At 53.3% G+C, this 25,189-nt stretch overlaps 1 protein-coding gene across 1 annotated transcript in view; it reads right to left on the bottom strand.

Annotated features, from left to right (window-relative positions):
- Positions 1 to 25,189, bottom strand: part of KSR1 (kinase suppressor of ras 1) — a gene marked incomplete at both ends in the record, with an annotated part of 150,116 nt that overhangs the window by 35,141 nt on the left and 89,786 nt on the right. The window contains 6 exons of the mRNA XM_080714006.1: positions 1,004 to 1,087; positions 1,158 to 1,240; positions 1,284 to 1,452; positions 2,273 to 2,319; positions 3,848 to 4,307; positions 9,259 to 9,406. Coding sequence (XP_080570132.1) covers positions 1,004 to 1,087; positions 1,158 to 1,240; positions 1,284 to 1,452; positions 2,273 to 2,319; positions 3,848 to 4,307; positions 9,259 to 9,406 — 991 coding nt within the window. The remainder of the gene's footprint in view (positions 1 to 1,003; positions 1,088 to 1,157; positions 1,241 to 1,283; positions 1,453 to 2,272; positions 2,320 to 3,847; positions 4,308 to 9,258; positions 9,407 to 25,189) is intronic.

Below are 25,189 nucleotides of genomic sequence, written 5' to 3' on the forward strand. Positions count from 1 at the left end.
TTAAGGGCTCTGAGGGTCTGTGTGTGTGTACTGGGGTGAGGGACAGGCAGGATCTCTCCTCCTACACCGTATGCCTTTCTGGGGTTCCCCCAGCTCTCTTTAGCAAAGTCACAGCCTGCTAGGCCCCTCCCCTTCCTCCCAAGACCCCGCCCACAACCACATCACTCTTCTTAGCCAGCTAGGGATGGTATAAAAATAAACCGGCATTTTGCTCAGGCAAAAACAGTCATCCCTACATTTTCACTCAGACAATTAAGAGCAACTTCCAGAGGTGCGCTGACTCCCTCTGCAGCACCGTGAGATCCGGTCCCAACCTGGAGGTGGGGGCTGGGGTTGCCTGGGCTTCCTCCTCCCTCCCCAAAGGGCATCTGCACCTCCAGTTCCGAGATGCCTCAAAGGAATGTCTCTCTCCTGGAGAGGCGCTCTGAGTCGGCTGCCATACGCCTCACCCGGGCAGGTGGCGCCGAGGACAGCAAGGTGAAGACAGGGTCTATCACAGGACTGGCCCCTGACTGGGACACTCTCAGGGCCTCTACTTCCCAGGGAGCAGCCGCTGGCTGGGCCGAGGCCAGCCTGTCACCTTGAGGCCACCTGTCAAGGGCTGTTTCCTGAAGCGGTTACCAGCGCCTCTGCTTCTAGACTATGGAAAGGCCTAGAAGGCTCAGCGAGGGTCAAAGGTATCCACTCCCGATGGGGACAGCGACACAAACATGAGTCCCGGCGGCAGAGGGGGCGAAAATGAATCACTCTTACCAAACCTGGAGGAAACAAAAAGGAGAAAAAGAGATTTTGTCACCACGCTGGCCGGCAGGAGGGAGGGAGCAGGCAAGGGCTGGGGCGAGGGACAGAGGCCTGGCTTGGGCCGGGCTACAGATGACTGTGGGAAACTCTGCAACCTCTGTGGGTGTGTCCCCAGTGGGGCCAGAAGAGCCCCACCAGGCCTCCCTGGGGGACACTGACAGCGCCTGGTGCTGGGCACTCTAGCATTTTAGCCTGCTCAAACCTTGCCGGCCACAGCGTGGTGGAAGGTCCCCCACTCCACAGCGGAGGACACGGAAGCTCATGGGGTCCTCTCTGTTCATCTGGCCTGTAAGTCAGGGGTCACATCGTGGCCCATGATCTGACAGTAGAGGGGGTGGGTGTGCTAGAGAGGTCACAGCTGGTCATGAGGGTAGAAAGGCTGACCCCAAGCAGGGCCAGGTAGGGACAAGTCCTGAGTAGTGCCTCCTCTGGACTGCCACTGCCCCCAAGGGCACAAGGAGTTCCATCTGCCGCAGGCTCACCAGGTGGCCAGGGCATCCGTGCAGGTGCTGGTTCCATTGGCATGGGGGAGGGATGGAGGGTTTGGAATCTCAGGGTCTGAGGCAGTGATGTCACTGGCTCGAGACGCGGTGCTCTGCCCCAGCTCGTGGGAACGCACCCAGAACCTCCTGGTGCTCTCCTTAGGAGAGCCTGAGAAGGAGGCACCTGCTTTGGTCCACTGACCCCCTCTGACCAACTCGTGGACACAAGTAGTTATCACTGTGCTCAGCGGTCACTTCTGCATAGGACCCAGGCCCAGAAGGACAGCCTGCTCAGAAATGGCAGTGTAGGGACCTTCTGATTTCTTCTCTCTGGGTGGCACACACAAAACATCAGACTATCCAGATACCCAAGACCATCTGTACCAGGACACAGGGAGAAAGCCCACTCCATAACCCAGTGTGGTCCAGAGCCCAAGGAACCCTCTAGAAAAGGGGCAGCCATGTCAAGAAGAAAAGCCACATGTCCCAGTTCTCAGGGGTATAAGAAGATAAGAGGTGCTCAAAGAAAACAGCCCCCCTTTCTTGTGTCCTGCCTGTTTAGGCATATTGAAAGGAGATCTACGAGAGGGGGGGGGGAGGGAGAGAGAGAGAGAGAGGGGGGGGGGTATCTAAACATCCCTCAGTGGGGACCAGGTAGATAAACTATATGATGGAATGCTATGAACAAGTTTTTAAAAACAAGGTTGTAAACAATCGCCATAGCATATGCCTATAATCCCACTACTTGAGAGGCTGAAGCAGGATGATTACAGATTTGAAGCCAGCCTCAGTGACTTAGAGAGACCCTGTCTCAAAATAAAAAATAAAAAAGGGTTGAGGCAGAAGGCCACTGGGTTCAAACCTCAGTACCACCACCCAAAAAGCACCCTTGAGGTTGAATTATTTTATATATATTATATATAAACATATATAATATACAAATATATATTAAATATATCCAATATATATAATATGTCCTATATATATACAATGGATAACCTGTTGGCTCTTGGCTCCTGAAAGGGGAACCAGGTGCCTGGGTAACAATGGCGGGTACACGTTTACCGTGTACCCCTACAAACAAACACAAAGCCACAATGCTGCTGCATTTTGACCACGTGACTACCACCTCTTCAAAATGCGTAGATAGAAAAAACTTTAAAAAAATAAAAGAGTGAGTTATTTCAAGATGTACTGATATGACAATTGCTAATGATCAAAGTTGAACAAAATCATAGGATGCACTGCATGGTATTTGATAGTAGTTAGTGGTTTGAGGCAAATATTCTGGTTCTCCCCTCTGGGCACAGAGAGAAGAGCATCCTCTGATTCTCTTGTTTGGGAAGAGCCAGGAAGGGTGAGTGGAACTTCCAAGAGAGAACAGTCATCCCTTGGCATCCACAGACTGGCCCCAAGACCCCCTCATGAGTCCCCAAGTCTGCAGCTTCTCAAGTCCTTACAGAAATGGCACAGCATTCACAGGTAACCTATGTACATATTATTATTGTTATTGTGTGTGTGTGTGGTACCGAGGGTGGAACCCAGGGGCCTTCTACCTCCGGGCTACACTCCCAGACCTATTTTATACTTTACTTGGAAACAGGGTCTCACTAAATTACTGAGAGCCTCACTAAGTAGCTGAGGCTGGCTTCAAACCTATGTGATCCTCCTGTCTCAGCCTCCCAAGCACGGGGATTGCAAGCGTGAACCACCACGCCCAGCTCCATACCTCATATTATGATAAGAAAAAAAAAAAAAACCATCTGTCATGTTCACTATAGATACAATCATCAGGCTTAAATACCTACTATGTATCAACTCCAAGGTAAGCTTCTTTCCCCAATTCTTTTCTTTTCCTCTTTTTTTTTTCTTTCTTCTTTTTTTGGTACTGAGGATGGAACCCAGAGGCAGCCTACCTCCAAACTACATCACCAGACTGATTTTCTCATTTGGAAATAGGGTCTCACTAGGTTGCGGAGTTCCTCCCTAAGTTGCCAAGGCTGGCTTTGAACCTGCAATCCTCCTATCTCAGACTCTCAAGTACTGGGATTACAATCATGTACCACCACGCCCGGCTTCCCAGTTACTTTCACTCCCTTATTGGTTAAACTCTTGGAGGTGCAACCTGTGGACACAGAGGCCAAGCATACTGAATGGCAGAACTCCTGTGCACAACATCTAGAACTCACTTTCCCCTCTGCCAGTGGCCAGCAACATTCCAAATAGTGGCTGGCCGGCCAGCCTGTGACTTGTAAGGAGACTGACCCACAATGGACAGGTAGCACAAGTGAGAAATAAATCTTTGTTTCTCTTCAGCCTGGCGATTTGGGGGCTGTTTGTTACTGCAGCCCAACCCAGTCTATCCTGAAATGTGACATCATCGCATTGGTGCATAGCATACAAGAAGAGACCTAGCAGGCCTCAGCCCAAACTGCTGGCACAGTGTGGACAGACTGAGAGATGAGGGCGCCTTTTGCTTTTGACTTCACACACTTCTATACCGGTTGATTTTTATCTGTCTTTTTCAAATACCTTTAAAGGAAAACATTGCAGTCCAAACTCACCGCATCGGGGAGACCTCGTCGATGCGGTTCCCCAGCTGAGACTCGTGGGACTTGCTCCGGGTGAGCGTGGGGAAGTTGGGCAGCAGCTGAAAGACCTTGCGGCTGGGCGGCGGGGGCGTCCGCGGCGGCTTCAGCTTGGCATGGCGCCGCAGCTGGGGCGTGGTGGGAGGGGTGATGAAGCTGTGCAGGGCGCGGGGCGTCAGCCGGCCGCTGGCGTGCAGGGGGATACAGGTGTCTGAGATGCCCTCGCCGAGGCCAGGGCCTGGGAAGTCCGAGGCGGGCAGAGTGGACACAGAGATGGAGCGGGGGCCCTGGGTGCTACTGCCCCCTCTGCCCAGCTGCAAGCTCCCTGGGGGCCAGGCCAGGCTGGCTCGTGACAGGGTATCCGAGGAAGGCCCCGAGCCACTTTCCCGCCGAGCATCCAAGGAACTCCAGCCTGAGTCCTCTTTGTGCTCTCCTCCTGTGAGACAAGGAGTCCAGTCACACGCGGCCGGGGCTGAGAGGGATTTACAGGGGCGATGACTGGGCTCAGGAGAGGTGGACACTTGGTCAGAGGTAGTGCCCTTCCTCAGTGGAAGGCTTTGGCTGCCCACTTTTACCTGCCTCATAAGGGCCTCACACGCTCAGGGCACCTCCCACATTACCCAGCTGAGGCAGAGCTGCGACAGGTATTACTGCCGGTACTGCAGAGGGGGAAACCAGGCCCAAAGAGGAATCGGCTCCTGGGGGCTCCTCGGGCTGCATCAGGAAGGGAAGTGGTCACTGATCCTAGAGTTAGGAAAGGCATGCGTGTTATCCAGCGACTGCAGAGCCTGAGGCAAGCGGAGGCCAGCCTGAGCAAGGCCCTCAGCAACTTAATGAGAATCTATTTCAAAATAAAACAATAAGCCGGGTGTGGTGGCACACGCTTGTAATCCCAGCATTGGGGAGGCTGAGACAGGAGGATTGCGGGCTTCAGCTACTCTGTTCCAAAATAAAGAATTAAAAATAGGGCTGAGGTATAGCTTGATGGTAGAATGCCCCTGGGTTCCATCCCAGTACCACAAAAATAAAATAGTAAAGCCAGGTGTGGTGGCACCTGCCTGTAATCCCAGTACTTGGGAGGTTGAGATAGGAGGCTCACAGGTTCAAGGCCAGCCTCAGGAACATTTTGAGACCCTCAAAAACGTAGCGAGACCCTGTTTCAAAATATAAAATAAAGCTGGGTGTGGTGGCACCCGCTTGTAATCCCAGTTCTTGGGAGACTGAAACAGGAGGATCACAGATTTGCGGCCAGCCTCAGCTACTTAGTCAGGCCCTCTGCAACTTAGTGAGACTCTGTTTCAAAATAAAAGATAAAAAATAGGGTTGGTGGTGTAGCATGGAGGTGGAATGTCCCTGGGTTCCATCCCCAGTACTGCAATCAATCAATCAATCAATCAATGGGGTACAGCTCAGAGTAGAATGCCCGAGTTCAACCCCCAGAACAACAACCAAATAAATTAATAAAGAAATAAAAATAAAAAAGCCAGTGGTATAGCTCAGGTAGAGCACTTGCCTAGACCTATAAATAGTTCCCAGTGCCACCAAATAAAAGAAAGAAAGAAAGAAAGAAAGAAAGAAAGAAAGAAAGAAAGAAAGAAAGAAAGGAAAGCTAAGACCTGGAACCTATACTGAAGGAAAAACTCCACTTAAAGAAAATTCAAACATCAGCAAGGAGGGCTGCCAATCTTCAAGTAGCCATTGTCCTGAGGGTCGTGAGAACCATCCAGTGAGAAGGGGGTGAGCAGTCACTCCCTTCCAAGAGGAGCCGAGAAGCCACCAGAGGCTCTGTGGTTCAGAGCTCAGTGGCAGTCGGTCGGTCACTCAAGCATCTGCTGCTTGCTGGGTACAAAGGTCTAAAAAGAGCCCAGTGGGGGTGACTGACACCCAGCACACCCTGCAAGGGAGGAGGGGCCCTTGGCCTGCAAGCAGGAGGGGGCGAGGGAGGCTGGCCGGGCAGAAGGAGAGCGCCTGGCACCTTCCTGTGGCTAGAGCCCTGGAGGGCAGCCCTGGAGAGCCAGAGGCAGAGACGCAAGGTTGGCCCAGCCAGGCCAGCTCGGCAATCGCCTGGCGTGTCTTGCAGAGCGATCCTTCAGGTTTGACCCAGTGGGAGATGGGGAGATTCCCAAAGGGTGGCGGGTAGGGAGGAGGTTCAAGAGGCTGTCAGAGAAAGAAGACACTTCTCTCCCCTCATTACTGGTCACTGGAAAGAAACAGAAAGTAGACTTTGACTCAAGGCTACAGGCACTTCTACCCATCTCCTAGAGTCCTTGCGAGAGGTGCTGCACACACCCCGTCTCCCGGGGTCGTCCCTGCAGAGCCTCTCTTCTCTCCAGTGTCTGGGGGAGGCCCCTTGATCTGGAGGAGCCGTGGGCACCACCCAAGACATCACAGCTGAGCAAGTGGCGGGATAGAGCTGAAGCCTCGATTTCCAGCACAGCCTTCCCGCAGTATGACTGATTCTGAATGCAGCGGCACAGCTTTGGAGGTAAGGAGCTCCCTGTCGTGAGAGGCGGTCAAGCCCAGCCTCAGCCTCAGCCTCAGCCTCAGCCTCAGCCTCAGCCTCAGCCTCAGCCTCAGCAGCCCATAAGTGCTCTTGGTGCACAGCATCCCCTCTGCAAACAGCCGTCCTCCAACGTGTGTGTGTGTGTGTGTGTGTGTGTGTGTGTGTGTGTGTGTGTGTGTTTTGCGGTACTGGGGATTGAACCCAAGGGGCATTCTGCCTCCAGACTACACCCCCAGCCCTATATTTTATTCTTAATTTTATTTTTATTTGGTTTATTTATTTATTTGGTGGTACTGGGGATGGAACCCAGGGGCCTCTACCTCTGGGCTATAATCCCAGACCTATTTTATATTTTATTTGGAAACGGTCTCTTAAGCCAACTGAGGCTGGCTTCAAACCTGCGGGATCCTCCTGTCTCCGCCTCCCAAGCATGGGGATTATAAGCGTGCGCCACCACGCCCGGCTTGTTCTTTATTTTGAAACAGGGTCTCACTAAGTTGCAGAGGGCCTCACTAAGTAGCTGAGGCTGGCTTTGAACCTGCAATCCTTCTGTCTCAGCCTCCCACAGACTGGGATTACAAGCGTGCGCCACCACGCCCAGCTGCATGTGCTTTCTAGTCATGAGTCTCTGGGCAGGAGTTAGCCTTTGTGTTCCCTGGGTGTTTGCTTCTTGAAGACTCAGCTACAAGAACACTAGCTTACATACTGGCCTATCAGCGGCACCAGACACATTTCTTGCTGACCACGTGAAAAAATAAGTTCCATGAATCTGTGGGCAAGTCTACCACCAAAGGAAAGAAGCCGCACAGTCTTCAAATTGCCTATTTTGTCACCATGGCTTTGGGCCAGACCAGAGGTGGTGAATGGGCCTTGACGTGCAAGGCAACAACAGTGAGCTGGCAATGGATGCTTGAAGATGATGGGCATCCAGAGCTCATGGATTGATTAGTGATGTCTGCTACAGGCAAAGGAAGGGGAGTATCAATAGGAATGTTTATTCTCTATTTGTCAGAAGAGAACCATCTTTTACTCCTCTCCCCCTCCCTCTTTCTCGAAACAGATGTGCACCATCGTATCCAGAGTCTATATTGACATGTTTTTGTTTGTTTGTTTGTTTGTTTTTTTACCACTCCATGGGCCTCACGCTGAAAATATCTAAGCATGCCCCCTTCAGTCATTTTAACTCCACAATGACCCTATCAGAGAGGGGTTGCTACTACCTCAGTCATTTCCTAGATGAGGAAACAGGTCCAGGGAAGTTAAGAAACTGGCTAACAGGCCAGGAGTTCTAGGTGGCCCTGCGGAGGTCTGATTCTGTAGCCCATCTTTCCTGCCACTAGGTTGCCCTCACTACACCCTGCTGGGACACAACAGAGATGCTCTGACTGCAGGACTCCACAGAGGGGTCCCTGGTACCCACCGAGGCCTGCATGCCAATAAAGTACGGCCACAGCCGAGCAGGCACGAGGCCCCCGTGCTGGACTGGGATGTGGCCGGGACCCTCTCGGGGATGCAGGGGCCTCACGAGGCGAGACTGAATGAGAAAGAAGCTGGGATATATGTCCTCCCAGGGCCTCTTCCTGGGTACAGTGGACAAAGGACACTCTAAGAGAGAAACCGGAGTTCAGACACTGCACCTGACACCACCAAAGCTCAGAGCTTCACACCATCTCTGCAAAAGCTGTGGCCACAGTGTGCACTGCATGTCTGGCACATAGTAGGTGTATAATGAATCAGTGCTCTCCCTATCTTGGCATCTGAGATGGCAGACAGCCTTCATGACTCAAATGGGTCACTGCCACTCACCTACCAGCTCCTACACAAGTGTATAAATCCAAGTGTAAGGAAGGGAGGGCTGACAAGTTGCCCCAAAGGTCTCAGCTCAGGAGGCAAGACCCACTCTCTACCGCAGGGAAACCACCCGGCCACTGCCGGAGCTGAGGCTCCATGCTGCATCTGCTACCAGCTGTGTTGTGTGTCCTTGACCAAGCCTCTTCCTCTCTCTGGGCTCAGTCTCCTCTGTTAAACGGGGGCTAAGAAAGCTAACTGTGCCTGTCATGTTGATCTCAAGCACTTGCCAGAGGCCTGGAGATTTTCTGAATCGGGTGCCCCTGCCCACACAGGCACTGGTACAATGGGGCCAGCAAAGGAACAACCCAGTCAAGGAGAATATAAACCTTGGTGCCTTCCTTCTGCCTCAGGCAGCAGAGATACAGCAGGCAGCTCGGATCATTCAAAACGGGCCTGATTCCACTCGCTGGGCTCCTTTTAAAGCTGCATCCGTGGGGCATTGGCAGCGTCAAGTTGGGCATTTGAAGCCGTTTCCAGGGAAAGATTTAGAAGGCCTGCGAATAATTCCCCAGGACAGGCCGTAATGCGGGGATTATACACTTTGCCTGGGACAGCCGTGTGCGCACTCCCAGCTGAAAAGCTGTTTGATTTCTCTAATCGTGCTTGGCTCAGGCTAAGCCCACAGCAGCGTGCGCCTTGGGAGCACAGAGCCCAGCCGTGGCAGGGAATAGGAGCCAGAGAGGACAAGGGTGGGGACTGGTGGAGGGTACAGGGCCCCTGGATGGCTTCCCTGGGGCGAGAGTCACTCAGGACCCACCCCACAGACTGGCCAGGGATTCCTAACAAAGGCTTAAGCTTCTGAGGGTTGAGAATGGCCAGACTGACTGGACTCCAGGGCCCTACAGACCTGGGAGGCCACCCGCACGGCCCAGGCCATCCTGCACTCCTGCCTCACCAAGCTGCCCAAGGCCTGGAGCCCCCTCATCCCTCCCATCGCCTACCTTGCCGGAGGGCCCTCCTCCCAGAGGCCAGCCAGGCTGGGGGAGACAGGCGGATGGAGGCCTAGAGCGGAGGGGAAGCGGGCCCTACCTACCCATGCCTGTCACCTTCCGCAGGCACGTGAGGGCTTGCTGCAGCCGGCCGCACTCCTCAGGGCTGGCACCGCAGCGCCGCAGCGACTCCTTCACCTTGGCCTCATTCATCTCCAGCAGGGCATCCAGCGTGAGCTCACGGGGGATCTCCTGAGGGGCACAGGGGGAACGGGTGAGTAGTCAGCAGGCCCCGCCCCCATCCTCCCTACTGAGTGGCAGGGGCCAGCTGCTGGCTGCGCCTCTGACCAGAAGCCACCACTTGTCTGAGGACACAGGCAGGAGGCTCTCACCCCCGCCCTGCTCCAGAGACAGCAGCTGAGAGATGCCAGTTTCGGGGTGGAGGTTGGAGAAAAACTGGAAAGGTCTGGAGGGGGGCACGGTGCCTCTCTGGTATCTCTGTATTCTTTGGCGTTGAAAAGTTATGAATCATGACAACTTTGGGGAATGATGAATACTTCAAAGTTGGCCCTTTACAAACATGTGGCATCTGAATCAGATAAGATAGATTCAAATAAAATTGGCTTAGCCTGGGAAGGATAAAAACAATTAACCCTTGCCCAACACCACGGAGGGGAGCACTTATTGACTCTTTTGCTTTATTTATTTATTTATTTATTTATTTATTTATTTATTGGTACTGGAGATTGAACCCAGGAGCACTCTACATCCAATCGACACCCCCAGACCTATTTTCTTTTTTATTTTGAAAAAAGGTCTCACTAAGTTGCTGAGGCTGGCGGTACACCTGTGATTTTCCAGTCTCAGCCTCCCAAGGACCGGGATTACGGGCATGTGCCACTGCACTTGGCTTGGCTGGGAGAATTTTAAGGTAGCCCTGTGACTTTTGACCCTGCTGTTATTCCTGATTGTATTATATTACATGGCAAAAGGGAAGCTGTCCAAGTAGGCTTAATCTAATCACAAGAGCCCTTCAAAAGCAGCCCGTTCTCCCTGGTCAGTAGCACAGAGGAAGAAGTCGAGGGCTCCGAATGTAAAAAGAACTCAGTGGGGGCTTTGGAGATGGGGAGGGCCACCGGGAAGGCGTGCAGGTGGACTCTCAGGTGGCCTCTAGGGGAGAGGGTGACACCCAACTGACAGCCAGCAAGAAAATGGGGGCCTCAGACAGGCGGCCATGTTTGGGCTCAAAATATGGCACTTTTTTGGCATGCTGAGCAATCTGATGTAAAAGGAACGAAAAGGTCTTAAAAGCAGGTCCAGAATCCAGCTCTCTCTAACCTCGCCTTGCTTCTCCACCCGAGCGGGGGAGAGGTTCTCTCTGGAATTCTCTCAGCTGCAAGGAGACCAGGCTGCCAACAGAACACTGCTGCCTCTGTTCCCACCTGAAATCCCGTCTCTGTCTCAGAGGAGATGACCGGGACTGGGACTCTCTGCAGCGAGACCACGACAGTCCTTTGGGCTCATGCCAATTCCAAAGGGAATCACCTAACAAGCTAATTTTGTCTAGAGACCATTCATTTTGCTAATTATCGATTAATTTAATTAATTTAGCTAAATGATTTGTGTGTATGTGATACTAGGGATGGAACCCAGAGGCAATATACTCCAGCCTTTTTTCATTTTATTTATTTATTTTTGTGGTACTGGGGATGGAACTCAGGGACATTCTACCTCTGAACTGCAGCCCCAGCCCTATTTTTTATTCTTATTTTGAAACAGGGTCTCATTGAGTTGCGAAGGGCCTCACTAAGTAGCTGAGGCTGTCCGCGAACCGCGATCCTCCTGTCTCAGCCTCCCGAATGCTGGGATTACAAGTGTGCGCCCTCACGCCTGCCTTTGTTTTTTATTTTGAAACAGGGTCTTACTACATTGTTGAGAGTCTCATCTCACTCAGTTGCTGAGGCTGGTCTTGAACCTGAGATCCTCCTGTCTCAGCCTCCCAAGTACTGGGATTACAGGTGTGCACCACCACGCCCATCTTAATTACTTTAAATGAGCTATTTCACTGTCGGTCCATTCAGGATGCTATAAATCTTGGACTCAAGTTTCAAAAGCCAGCCCAGCCTGAGTGCAGAGCCGCGGGCCTCTCCCTCCCACAGGGCACTCCTGTGTGTCATCAGTGCGCTCTTCCACCTCCAGGGCTTTGGCAAGATTCTCAGCACCATTCAGAACGAGTCACGCCAAAATGAGAAGCAGACACAGAACAATACCAAGAGATCCAGCGTTGGTCGGACAAGCCCTTGGTTGTCAGAAATCCTTTCGGATGATAAAATGAAAAGCGTCACAGGAAACCACAGATAAGAACAGCACAGATGGGGCGTCTGATTAAATAGGGCCCCACACGGAAGCCCTGACTCCAGCCTGCTCCTGCCTTCGCTTCCCTCAGCCCCTCTTCATCGAAAGGCAATTCTGACTTATTTTTTTCCCTGCATTTGAGCATGACAGGATCTCGGCGATATTGTGGGGCAAGAACAGAAGAGACCTCAGCTTAACACACCTGCACAAAGCAACCTCCCACCTTCCAGGGGACGGGGCACCCTCATTTCCCATCCACACCCATGCACAGGCACCCTAGGTTTCTCCAAGGCTGCAGACTCCAGTTTTCTGGCAGATGAGAGACCTGCTCAGCAGTGGTGAGGAGGGAGCCGAGCCCGGCCAGCCAACGCCCGGCCGAGCTACAATGCAAGCCAGACTTTTCTTCCTTCCTTTTTACCACTCCCCCCAGCCTACCCCCATGCCAAAGTTCAATTTCTTAAACAAAATAGCTACAATCGATCACCAACCATTTGCCACCACAATGTGCCCACACTTTGTATACATTCCCTCCACTCTACACCATTCAGGAAGTAGACTCTGTTCAGTCCATTTTATTGAGGCTCAGAGGCCTCCTGTGATCTGGTAGACAGGTGGGCCAGAACTGAAGCTCAAAGGTGCCAGATTCCAGAGTACTTTCAATTATGCCGTGCTGTCATTTGTTAACTCGGCAAAGCCGTGGGCCCCATTAGCTACCTGTAGGGGGAAATTACTTTCCCAAAGTAAATTGAAGCTATTAATCTCTACCTACTCTCCAAAAGAACTGCACTCTAAAGCAGAATGTTCTTTGTTCTTTATGCAAGTGAATCAACTCCCTTAAAAGAGGAAGAGAGAATATGTTCCAATCCATTTCTTAAAAAATAAAAACATAAAAAAGGAGCTGGGTGTGGTGGTATAAACCAGTGTTTCTAGTACTTGAGAGGCTAAGATAGGAGGATTGCAGGTCTGAGGCCCATCTCAGCAATTTAGTGAAGCCCTCAGCCACTTAGTGAGACCCTGTTTCAAAATAAAAAACAAAATAGACTGGGGATATAGGTCAGAGGTAGAACACCCCTGGCATTTAAAAAAAAAAAAAAAGGAAGAAAAGAAAGAAAAAATTTTGAGAAAGGAAACAGATTCCCTACAGCTTCAAATTAGTTGGAAAGTGTCTCTTATTCTCCTGGGGCTTCAGGGATCCATCAGTATCCTCAGCTAAGGCAAGGGTGGCCTTTCCCTTCCCTCCTTACAATCCAATTCAAAACAGTGCTCACGGGTGGGCCAGATCAAACTTTGGGGGTGGGGGGCCAGCAAGACATGGGTGCTGGGGAAGAAGGGCCATTCGAAAGTTCTCCTTAAACTGGAGCTGCCTCTGCCTCTCCTGGGCAGACCTCTTAAACTCTCAGCACATCGCTTCCTGGGGTGTAAGCTATGCATTCCTACATCAATATAATCAGAGTGCCCAGCACACCATCTGCACCAAAGATTTTCATATTTTCTGAGCAGCAACTGTCTAATCCCTCTTCCCTGCAGGGCTGGATCACTAAACTGGGGGAGGGACCATCCTGGTCTCCTTACAAGCTGCAGCCAGCAGAGCTGCCCACCATCAGCAAGGAAACCTGGTAGAACATGGGTCTCAAACACGCAAACCTTGAACCCAGGCCTTGGGAAGAAATGGGTCCAGCAGGAACATGGCCCCTCAATCTTTTTAAGGAGGTACAGGTGTGTTCTACTGTGTCTTCCCTACTCGGTGTTGAGAGAATAAGGGAGGCTGTGGAAGGTATAAGCTGAGTTTCCAGAAAATGATGTTAAGTTATCCTTCCTTCCTTATCCGTCCGTCCGTCCGTCCATCCATCCATCCATCCATCCATCCAGGAATAGAACCCTAGGGCATTCTATCTCTGACCTACACCCCAGCTCTATTTTATTTTTTATTTGGAAACAGGGCCTCACTAAGTTGCTGAGGCTGGCCATGAACCCGTGACCCTCCACTCTCAGCCTGTTCTTTCTGATGATAACACTGAGGCTACTGCAGACCTGACAGTGAAGCCATGCCATTACAGGAGCCTGCTGGTCTCGTCTCTACAGCTGAAGACAGGGATGGGTTTCACCAAATACAACTGTCCCCTCCCCTCAGCAGCTGGCGGCGGCTGGTGTCACGGGCCACTCTGGTATCAGATGGTATCCTGAGACTTACCAGCAGCCACGGGGTGGCCTGAGGTCTATACTTAGAAACCTGCGCCGGCTGACACTGGGAGCCGTCCACACCTACTGTGAGTGGGCAAGGAGGGCGTGGAATTGCCCGGGGCCTCACCACCAGGGTGAGTGCCACATACAGGAACACGTGGCAGTTCAAGCCAGGACTGATGGGTGCTCCTGCGGAGCCCAGGGGGCAAGTTCACGCTGTGTTTCTGTTTAGATCCTGGTCCCAGGGCAGAGTGAGGGCTTCAGCCTCTGGGGGGCTGCTCAAGGTCCGCTTTCAGGGCCTGGGTCCTGGTTCTGTGGGCGGGTACATCCCCTGCTTCCCTGGTGGGAGGAATTAAAAGGCCAGGCCCCTTTACCGCAGGCATTTCCCTGAGTAACTGGTCACACACACCACAGGGGGCAAAGGTGACAGAGGACCCTGCACGTCCCCTCGAGGCTGGGGAGGGAGGAGAGAGGAGAGGCTGTCTGTGCGGCAGCTGGTGCACCTTGAACAGCGAGGAAGCACCTGACAGATGTTCCTCCCCCTCCCTAGCTCACACCCGGCTGAGGAGAAGGAACAAGAATCAGGTAATAATAGATAGATATTCTGGGTGGGAAGGAGGGGCTGTGACAGCCAGGCCTTGGTGGGCAGCCTTGGGGCTTGCCATGGAGATTCGCAGCAAGCCCAGAGACACTGGCTCTGCCCAGGGGCCAAGCCTCCTCACTAGCCCACCCCAGGGAGCAAGCTGAGCAAAACCGTTCCAGGAAGATATCGAGGGCCAGGCTGGCTTCTCTGCCCTGCTCCCCAGAGGCCAGCACAGCAAAGGGAAGAGCCAGGCGGGGGCCGTGAAGACCTTTGGCCTAAGACAGGTGCCCGGCCTTTAGTTTTCTCTTTTATACAGTGAGTGGGCGTGGCTACGTCAGACTGGTGGTCTTCAACCCTGGCTATACCCTGGAATTCACTGAGAGACTTTTATTGTTTTATCATGTATGCATGTATGTATTTTTAGTACTAGGGATTGAACCCAAGGGCACTCTACCACTAAGCTACATCCCCAACCCTTTTTTTAAATTTTGAGAGAGGCTTTCCAAATCGCCCAGCTGGGCCTGAAGCTTGCGATCCTCAGGTCCAGCCTCAGCCTCCTGAGGGGCTAGCGTTACAGGCGTGTGTTGCTGCGGCCGGCTACCTGAGAGGCTTTTAAAGAGAACACTGATGCCCAAGCCCCACCCCAGATGAACAAAATCAGAACTCCCGGAGGTGGGGACCATGTGGTGAGGAGAGTCTGGCAGAGATGGGCTGCAGGGCCTCAAGTCTGGCCAACAAAGCCCAGGGCAGAAAGGGGCCGAGCGGGCCAAAGGGGGTGTGCAGGGCGGGGCTGAGGTGGCCCCCCCGCCTCTCCTCTCCTAGGCCCACAGCCTTCTGCTCAGCTCCAGCCTCACCCGAGCTCCCGGGCGTCCCAGGACGTGTGCTCTCCTGTACTCAGGTGCTGCCCACACTCCCCCCAGGCAGGTGGGGGCCACGTGCAGGACCAGGCTGACCTGCATCTTGGAGGACTGGCCATCTCCAGCTGGTCTGGCTGGGACTGAAATCCTCATAAAGATGGCACAGCCGTGAGGGCAGAGGTCACCAGGGGTGGGGAAGAGGGGAGGGAGGAAGAAAGGGCAAGCGATGACCTGTCTCCTCAGTGCCAGACACGGTTAGACCTTTGTTTAGAGGTTGGCATTTGTGATCCTCAAAACGTCCAAAGGGGCCAGGCATGTTGGCACACGCCTGTAATCCCAATACTCGGGAGGCCGAGACAGGAGGATTGCAGGTTTGAGGATAGCCTCAGAAAATTGGGCTGGGGGTGGATCAGAGGTAGAATGCCCCTGGGTTCAATCCCCAGTGACACCCACACCCAGAAGTAAGGCCCAGAAAGTGTGGGTAACCTGCTCAAGGCTACAAGACTGGGGTCAGGGTAGGAAGGTTTGCCAGGAGCTGATGAGCTACATTAACTCCTAGGTGGCATCTGGCTTCTAGGGAACTGGCAAATGAGAAAATTTCTTCTTGCAGAGGGCCGAGAGGCCCCTTCCTGCCCCTGCCCTACCCAGAGCCCAAGCCCTCCTGGCGTCCCTTGTTGAAGCAGCAGGCCTGAGGCAGAATGAGTGGGGTGATAGTTGGGTGATAGACAGAGGGTGAGCGCGTGTGGTCTCACTCCAACAGGACATTTCTCCTCGAGGGAAAAGGGAAGCTGGGACTGTCCCCCCCAAACTGGGACGCTATCAATCCCATGCACAGGTTGCAAGGTGCAAGGCCTGACTTGGAACACATCTCCCTGTGGGGAACCTCAGGTCTCCAAGGGTTAATTAAGGCCTACGAGAAAGAAATAGGTGTGGCCATGTCTTGCGCGATCTTTATTTCTTGCTGGTCCTCTGCCAATTCATTCCCTTTCAAATACACCTTTGTAGAAAGAGCACTGTGAGACCAGTCTCCTCCTTGGCCTGATTCTGCCCTCTCCAGATGCATGGTAAGAGAGCTATGAATCCAGCCGGCGAGGCCTGCTTTGGCCACAGCACTCCCAGAGTGGCAAACAGGCCACAGGTCATATGTCTGGCCCCAGCCTCAGAGTCTTGTGGGTCCCTTGTGGGGACAGGAGTCAAATCAGAGCCCTCTAGCAGAGGCCTATAGGCAGCATTCTGTATATGAGGATTGTTGTACCCTGAGCAGTTTGTCTGCCCGCTCAGGTGGGGCATGCGCCGGGCAGCAGGAAGGGAGCCCAGGGCCGGAGACCTGAGAGCCAGGCTCTCCGCCTACAAACAAGGCCACATTGTCTCAGAGCTACCGCACAGGTGTCCAAACAGGTGATTGAGATCTCTCAGGAGATCCTGGAGGACAGCAGCCCTTTCTGTAGTTTTCCAGAAATGCTGAAAACAATTCCTGTCCCGTAGCAGCACCAGTCCCCAAAGCTAGAGAGCCCAACGGTGTCCCAGAGCGGATGGCCAGGACCCAAGCCAGGAGGCCATCACCACAGCGACCTGATTCTGAAGGCACACAGGGGGCCAATGGATACCCAAGAGAACCACGGCAAACATCAAAGGGACCTTTGACAATCTAGTCCCAACACTCATTTTACAGAGGTGAAAAATCAGGGCTCTACCTGAGTGACCCAAAACAACAGAACCAGGACCAGGGTTCAGGTTTCCTGCACCCACTGCTGAGATACACCACGCCCCAGGGAGGACTCAGAGGGGTCCACGGAAGGCGTCCCCTGTCCAAATGTAAAGGTTTCCTTCCTTCCAGCTGTTCTGAGCTAGTCCAAGAAGGAAGCCCAGGGAAGATTCCCCTGAAGTCCACCTGGAAACCCTTTTCAAAGGCAGCTGCCTGGGGGATGAAAGCCACATGTCTGCCTCATGGGCCCAGAGCCCCATGCAGTCTAGAGCAATTGGCCTCTGGGCTGTCCCTGAGCAGACCAGGCACGTCCCTAGCACCTTTGCAGCTTAGAAGGTCGGGGCTTCTCAACCTACCCCCTTGGCCCCCACTTTGACGGCAGAGCACACTTTACTTCTTTGCAAAAGGAAGAGGCCAAATCCCACCTCAGCAGCTTACACCCAAACCAGGTGCTGGGACGAGGCCTGAGATTCACACCAGGCTGTGGTGCACTGAATCTCACTCAGCTCCTCAAAATGCGTCCCCCGTTTACCAGTCTAATCACAAAAATAACACCTAGTTCTACTGCAGTCCACTGAGCAAGTGGCCCGGGCACAAGTGCTTGGCAGCCAAGGAAACTGAGGCTGAGGGAGATGCCGTCACTCCCTTTTAAGACATGGCAAGCGCGTGGCGGGGCCTGGATTTGGACCCTGGTCTGGTAACGTCAGTGTCAGCACACACGGTCTCTATGCAGTTTGGCCTCTGGTTGAGCAGAAGGCAGAGAAGCAGAGCCAGTCTGGCCCGCCACAGCTGCAGCTTAGGAGCTCTCTGCGGATGCCACAGACCCCAAGCAAACACGTGTCCTATTTCAACCTTGAAAAGAGGCATGAAAAAAACTGAAAACGATTCACTGGAAGGGCTGGGGATGTGCTTCGGGAACATGCTGACTGCTCCCCAGCTGCTTTACCAAGGAACGAGAGGGTAAAAGTCCCGCTCTGCTCTGACACGCAGACCTCTCCAGACACGTCCTATGGCCGCTAAGCAAGGCCAGCCATCCAGGCAAGCATGGCCATCCTGGGCAACGACCTCCTGAGTGGGACCCCGGGCCTACCTCGCCCTCGTCCTCCTGCGCAGACCGGCCCAGGCCTTGGGCTTCTCCCGGGAAGACAGACGGGGCCGCCCCGGTGCCCCTGGGGGCCTTGGCTGTCACCCAGCTCCACAGACAGTGCATGGTGTGGGGCCGGAGCTCGGGGTCCCCGCAGCCCTGGCCCCCGGTGCTGTGTCCAGGGAAGAGCGAGGCAGGGAGAGGGGTTTCTGTTTTCATGACTGTAGTAAATAGTCACTGCGGCCAAAAATAGTTTGTGCTTGGGAGCTGGGGAGTCAGCACATACCTCCCAGAGCAGGTGCTGGGTGTGAGGCACGCAGGCGCTGGTGGCCTCGCAGCAGGGGGTTGGGGACCCGGGGATACCAGGCCCCATGGAGAGGCTTCCCCTGCCTTGCCGCCTCCCTCCCTCCCTGAGAGCTGAGTCAGGGAGGAGCACTGTCACCTCCCTCCTCCCAAGGAGTCATCTGGGGAGCCCCCTCCCCCACAGGAACTCCAGCCGGCCCCAGCCCCCTGCAGCCTCTCCCACATTTGGGGCTGGGTGGCTTGGGCACCCATAGGAAGAGCCCTGGGAAGTGCAGCTTGCCCTGGATGGCACAGAAGACGAGTACCCAGACACAGCAACCTCTCCTGTGTGTGAAGGAGAAGAGAAAGAGAAAGAACGCTGAGTGCCCCCTAACAGTGCCCAGCAGGCCATGCTGGGAATTCTTTCGATTATTTTTTTCTCTCTCTCTCTTCTTACTTTCTTTCTCTCTCCCTCTTCTTACTTTCTTTCTCTCTCTTTCTTTCTTTCTTCTTCTTTTTTTTTCTTTTGGTACTGGGGATTGAACCTAGGGGTATTCTATCTTGGAGCTACACTCCCAGCCTTGATATTTTTCTTTTTCTTTTTTGAAACAGGGTCTCACTAATAAGTCGCGGTGGCTGGCCTTGAACCTCCTCCTGTCTCAGCCTCCCAAGTACTGGGATTACAGGCATGTGCCACCATGGCCAGCTTCCTTTTCTTTTTCAAGTTTTTTTTTTTTTCTGTCCTATAATAAGCGTTTGTAATTAGATTTAGAAAATATTACTTGAAAATAATAATAATTTTAGAAATAAGAAAGATCTCAAGCTTAAAGAGGAAATGTACAATATGGTCCCATCCATGAGAACTGAGAGAATAAATAGAGAAGAGAGGTAGAATTTGGTGACCCAGCTGCACAGCCTGACTCGCCCCAGCACGGCCTGCACCCCAGCTCCCGCTGCCCGCGCGCGAGTCCTGGCCGCACCTCTGGCCACTTAGGTGACCTGAGGCGAGAGGTCACTTGAATTTTCCACCTCTGTTGTATACCGAGGACAGCAGCACTGCCCCTGACAGGGGCGTTGCGGGGACTGAATCAGACATGTCAGGAACAGCTCACAGCTCAGTCCCAGGCACGCTGGGAGAGCTCACTAATTACAGATCAATGAATAAACGACGTCTGAAGAAAGACAAAAAAGCCCAACACAGAAGGCTGCCTAAAGAAAATGCACCGCGTTCACAGCGTCTTCCCACTGAATGGTAGATTATCCTAGAAACTGTCAATACCCCGTAGCTATTTTTCTCTTCTATACTTTTCACATTTCAAATAAGAACATACCCGTAAGTTACCAAATATGAAGAAAAACATCACCTAAAAAGTCAAGAACCGATGACTGCCTCCGAGGAGGATTATAGCTTTCTCGTTTTCTTTTTCTTCTACATTTTCTAAAATAAAGTCATCACTTTCTTAGTGAGGAAAATGAGAAATGTTATTAAAAACAAAACCTGGAGGAGGACTTCAGCAATTGTATTCTAGAAACCTGATCTCTGCAGAGCCATCCTGGCTTCCAGGACAGCAAAGCTTTCCAATCTTTGGGCCAGGAACCCTTGGCCCTTCCCCCAGACACAGCGTTTCCAAATAAGACATAGATAGGTCTAGGGTCTAACTTGGAGGTGGAATGTCTCTGGGTTCAATTCTCAGTACAATAAACAAACAAACAAGCAAGCGGGCATGGTGGCGCATGCTTGTAATCCCAGCATTTGGGAGGCTGACAAGGGAGGATCAGGGTTCAAGGACAGCCTCAGCTACTTAGTGAGGCCCTCTGCAACTCAGTGAGACCCGGTTCCAAAATAAAGAATAAAAAATAGGGCTGGGGGTGTCGCTTGGAGGTAGGATGCTCCTGGGTTCCATCTCCAGTACTGAAAGAAAGAAAGAAAGAAAGAAAGAGAGAGAGAGAGAGAGAGAGAGAGAGAAATGGCTGCACAGCTGGGCCACAAAAAAGGTGGGGGGGCACAGCTGGGCACAGCGGCTCATGCTTGTAATCCCAGAACTTAGGAACTGAGAGAGAAGAATCTCAGGTCTGAGGCCAGCCTGGGCAACTTAGCAAGGCCTTGTTTCAAATTAAAGAGAGCTGAAGGCGGAGCTCAGAAATAAAACACCCCCGGGTTCAGTCTCCAGGGCCACAAAAGACAGGAGGTAAAAGAAGAAAGTCTTGCTTATAACTGAAACAGTACAACGTTGACACAAACGTTTCCCAGCGCCAGGAGCACACAGGGGCCCGCAGCTCAGAAGCCAGAGGTCCCGGAGGCTCAGCACAGGCCACACAAGCCGCACACTGCGGGGCGACGGCAGGCCCTGCTGCTCAAGAGCAGCTGTCGGGACGGACACCAGAGACGGCCCAGGGGCCCGCCTGAGCAGGACACCAGCAGCACCCAGTCCTGATGGCGCCCCGTGACACCTGGGCCCAGGGGACCAACACTCTTTGGATGAGCTTTTATTTTTGGGTGCTAGAGACTGCACCCAGGCATCCTACCTAAGCTATATCCCCAGCACCCCCCCCCTTTTAATACTCTGAAACAGGGTCTCACTAGGTTGCTCAGAGATTCGCTGTGTTGTGGAGGCTGGCCTCAAGCCTACAATCCTCCTGTCTCAGCTTCCCAAGCACTGAGATCACAGGCATGTGCCAACACACCTGGCTTGGATGATCTTTGAATCCAAGCTTTCAACGAATACACCTGATACATGCCAAGCACTGGGGCGAGAGCCACGAGAGGAAGAGCCGGGCTGCTGCTCACACAGCGCTTAAGCCCAGTCAGTCTGCACTGGCTCAGCAGCCCGGCAATGCAAAGGAGCCAGAAGCTGGGCTAGCAGGCTGAAACATCAAGCAGCGCGGGGCTACACAGAAGCCCCGGGCTCGGGATTTCTCAGATGTGTAGAAACCAGCGCCACTTCCACTTGGGTTCAGGGTCAGAAACACGAATCACCTCATCGGCTGGAGAGAGAGGTGCGCAGAGTCACGGGACAGGCTCTCCCGCTCCACGGCTCCCGCACTCACCCCTTCCTCCCTTCGGCCATCTCTGGCTTCCACGTTGTGGGTATCTGCAAACATGTGCAGCCTACACGCCGTGGTTCCACTCATTAACTAACCCCCATGATAAATAATCTGGGTACCCAGCAAGGCCAGTGATCAGTGGGTGAAATGAATGGACAGGAAGGAAAGAGGGGCCGGGAGGAGTGAGAGGCGAGGAGTGTGGAGAGGATATGAAAGAGTCAGCCAGTTCAGGTAGCCCCGGGAGTTCTAGGTGAGATCTTAGGTGCCATGGCTTTGGACCACAAGGACCTGAGTTTGAATTCTGAGCTCGCCCTGTGATGTAGACAAGTCACTCAACTTTTCTGAGCCTCAGTCTGCCTTGCTATAAAATGGGGATTACAGGATCCCACTCTTCCTGCCTGGGCATAAGAATTATACAAAATAATATACATAAAATGCTGACCCTGTCGTTTGCCCCCAGTGTCAGCTCCTCTCTGGCCAGTTGGGGGCCACGCCAGTCCACCTCTCGGCCTCTGTTTCCCCATCCTCGATGGCCAGGGCTCTGCGGCTCAGCATGGTGACCTGGGACCAAACCCAGCACCCAGTACTGCAATCTCCTTTCCTCTGCGTGCAGGCAACCCAGGTGGCTAGGCCACAGGGTGGGAGGGGGTGTGTGCTGCTTCCCATTGGGGCTCCAGCTGCCAAAAGCGATGCTCTCCGGGAGCTATGTAGGGGCTGACAGGAAGAGGGGCAGAGCGATCTCACAGGTCTTCAGATCTGCACCCACATTTCAGGGCTGACACAGAGCCACGGCCACTCCCAGCCAGCCAGTGGGAAGCCAGGATGGTGGCAGAGGTCAGATAGCTTTCCTCTTCATCCCAACACAAGGCTGCTCTGTTTTTTATGGTACTAGGGATTGAACCCAGGAGCAGTCTACCTCTGAGCTACACCCCATCGCCTCTTCCCCCCTTTTTTGGAAAAAAGGTCTCACTAAGTTGCTGAGGCTGGATTTAAACCTTCGATCCTCCAGTCTCAGCCTCCCAAGTCCTGGGATTACAGGCATGTCCCATCACCCCCGGCTAAAGGCCTGGAAATGCGAGAACAGAGGTAAGAAAAGAGGCCTATTAGGTCCATCACAGAATAGCCAAAACCCTTACCAGACCACTGTCATCCTCAGCTCAAGAGGCCGCCAGCAGGGGAAGCTAATGCGGAGACGTGCGGCCCGCGGGATCCGCAGCACCCTCGTGGCCTGCTAGAACTGACCCAGCTGCATGCACTCGCACTTCCTTTCACAACTTCCAAAGGGGAAATTGCTGAAGGAAAAAAAAAAAAGGCTCTGCACCAGCGGGCTCTGAAATAATTTCCCCAGCTGCGGCCAGAACATGAAGCCGTGATGCTTGGAGCTGACCTGTGGGGCAGCGGGTGCTGGTCGTGATGTGGTGTGTGAGCGCGGAGGGCCCTGCCTCTGGGCTCCTCCCACCTCCTGTCCCAGCCTGGGCTTGCACCCTCAGGCCCCTGCTCCAAGTTCCCACGGGTGGCCTCCTTATCCAAACCCATGGCAAATCCTGTCTTCTCACTAGTAGTTCTAGTTCCCTTAAAACAATTCCTATATTCGTTCTCTCACACACACACTTCAGTTATCCTCCAGGAAGAGCCAACCCCCCGTGCTCCACACACGGGGAGCTCTCAGAACCGCCCCAATCTCACCACCAGCCTCCTCGCAGACGCCTCTCAAGCGCGTCCTACCGTCCTACGAGGATGGCACCATTCCCATCTTCTGCGCTTCCCTTCCCCTCATGGCTTTTGGGGACATCTTCCCTGGTGTCAGTCCTTCCCTGACTGCCCAGGGTTTCTGCTCATGTCCCCATAGAGCCCAGACTGGCTTCCATCACTGCATTCCACGTCAGCTTGAAGCATCCCTGCGGTGGGCACGGGCCCGCCCTTGATGGAGTTGGCCCACCCAGTGCAGCAACAGCAGGATGTCTACTTACATTAACGACAATAGCTGGGCTGTGCGTGGCGGCACACACCTGTAATCCCAGTACTTGGGAGGCTAAGATAAGAGGATGATTTGCAGGTTTAAGGCCAGCCTCGGCAACAGAGGTAGAACGCCCGGGGTTCAATCCCCAGCAGTGTGCATGCACATGCGCGCACACTTAATGACAGTAATATGAAAGACCAAATTCAGGTTCTAGCACACACACTTCAGGAACTCCCACGCCGGAAGGGGCTGTAGGAGCCTTCCACCCCTCACAGGGGGCCATCGCCAAGCTGTCTCCAGCCCACAGGTGAAGGCAGATGAAGAACCAGCGATCGTGGTGTCAAAGTGCCACATCTCTGGGTGGCAGAGGGCTGAGAGTCGACCAGGTGGGGATCGAAGGGAACAAGCTGTCACTTAGCTGTCACTCGGAGACCACGCCCACACCACTTCTGGCCTCTTCGTCTCACAAGAAAGACGCTCTTCCCCCAAAACCTGACTACAAACATCGTCCAACATGAAGACAAAGCCGAGGTGGGATTTGGCTAACTCGGGGACAGGGACGCCTACAGAAGGCAATGCTGGAAAGGGAGACCAGACACACACACACACGGCTTCACAAGGGGAAAATCAGGCAGGCCCCAGTTAGAACAGCAGACAACTCAAAGAGGCTGAAGGGGCAACTCCACCCGCAAAGACCACCTCCAGAGGCCTCTGGAGCAGCCTCCGTGAGGCCTGGAATTCTCAAAGGAAAGTGCCAGGCTTCGGGTCCGCAGGCGGAAAGATGGGGAGATTTGGGAGAGACCTTGTTTAAGTCGGGCAGCCCTGCCTCCACCCACGGGTGCTTCCATTCGTTCCTGCCTTTCCTTCACCAGCAAATATTTGCCAAGGGCCAAGCACAGGCCAGGCACCATGCTGCTGGTCACAGGACCTCTTTGGGGTGCGTGACCTCCTCGGGGCACAGGCTCTGGACCTCATCCCTGGGTGCACCTACGTGAGCAGGCGGGCACCCCTGGAACAGTCACGCATAACATAGCAAGATGTTTTTGTGTTGCTGGGGATAAAATCAGGGTCTTGTGTATGATAGGCAAGCACTCTACCACTGATTCACACCCTGAACCCATCCTAAGATACAGGGATTGAACTCAAGGGCATTCTACCTCTAAAATACACCAATCCTTTGTATTTTCTATTTTGTTTTATTTTATTTTTTTGTGGTACTGGGGGTGGAACCCAGGGGCTTTCTACCTCCGGACTATACTCCCAGACCTATTTTATATTTTATTTGGAAACAGGGTCTCACTAGGTTGCTGAGAGCCTCACTAAGTAGCTGAGGCTGGCTTCGAACCTGTGCGATCCTCCTGTCTCGGCCTCCCAAGTGCTGGGATTACAAGCGTGCGCCACCACACCCAGCTTGTATTTTCTATTTTGGAACAGGGTCTCACTAAGTTGCTGAGGTTGGCCTCGAACTTGTCCTCTCTTAGCCTCCCAAGTACTGGGATTCCAGATGATGCCACCGCACCTGGCTCATCCTAAAATATCTTGAGGCAATCTCTCACTATTCTAGTGTTAGAGAAGACTGCGGTGAGCTAGGTAATCACAGGGAGGCACTGCTACGATGCCCCTCTCACAGGCCAGGTGCTAGAGCTGGACATTGGCAGGACCCCAGCACTCCCCTCCCTCGGCGGGAGCCTCACTATCCTGCTGGCTCTTGAGGGAGGGGTTCTGTGGGCTCCTGGCAGCAGGTGAGATAAGGCACCAGGGCAGGCAGACCAGAGAGACAACGCCACGTAGCCTGCAGCTTTGTGGCGATGGACCAGTCTGACCCAGCAGAGGACATGCCACCTAGGAAGGCCTGGGCACTTTGGCGGGTTTCTTAAGGTAGGGACAGGGCTGGCCGGAATCAAGGCCTTGGACTTCAGTGATTATTCAACACACCTGAGGACCCTGGTGTTGTGGTTTACGGTATGAATACAGAATATTCCC

Source organism: Muscardinus avellanarius (genome assembly GCF_963383645.1).
Source record: "Muscardinus avellanarius genome assembly, chromosome: 16".
NCBI classification, from domain to species: domain Eukaryota; kingdom Metazoa; phylum Chordata; class Mammalia; order Rodentia; family Gliridae; genus Muscardinus; species Muscardinus avellanarius.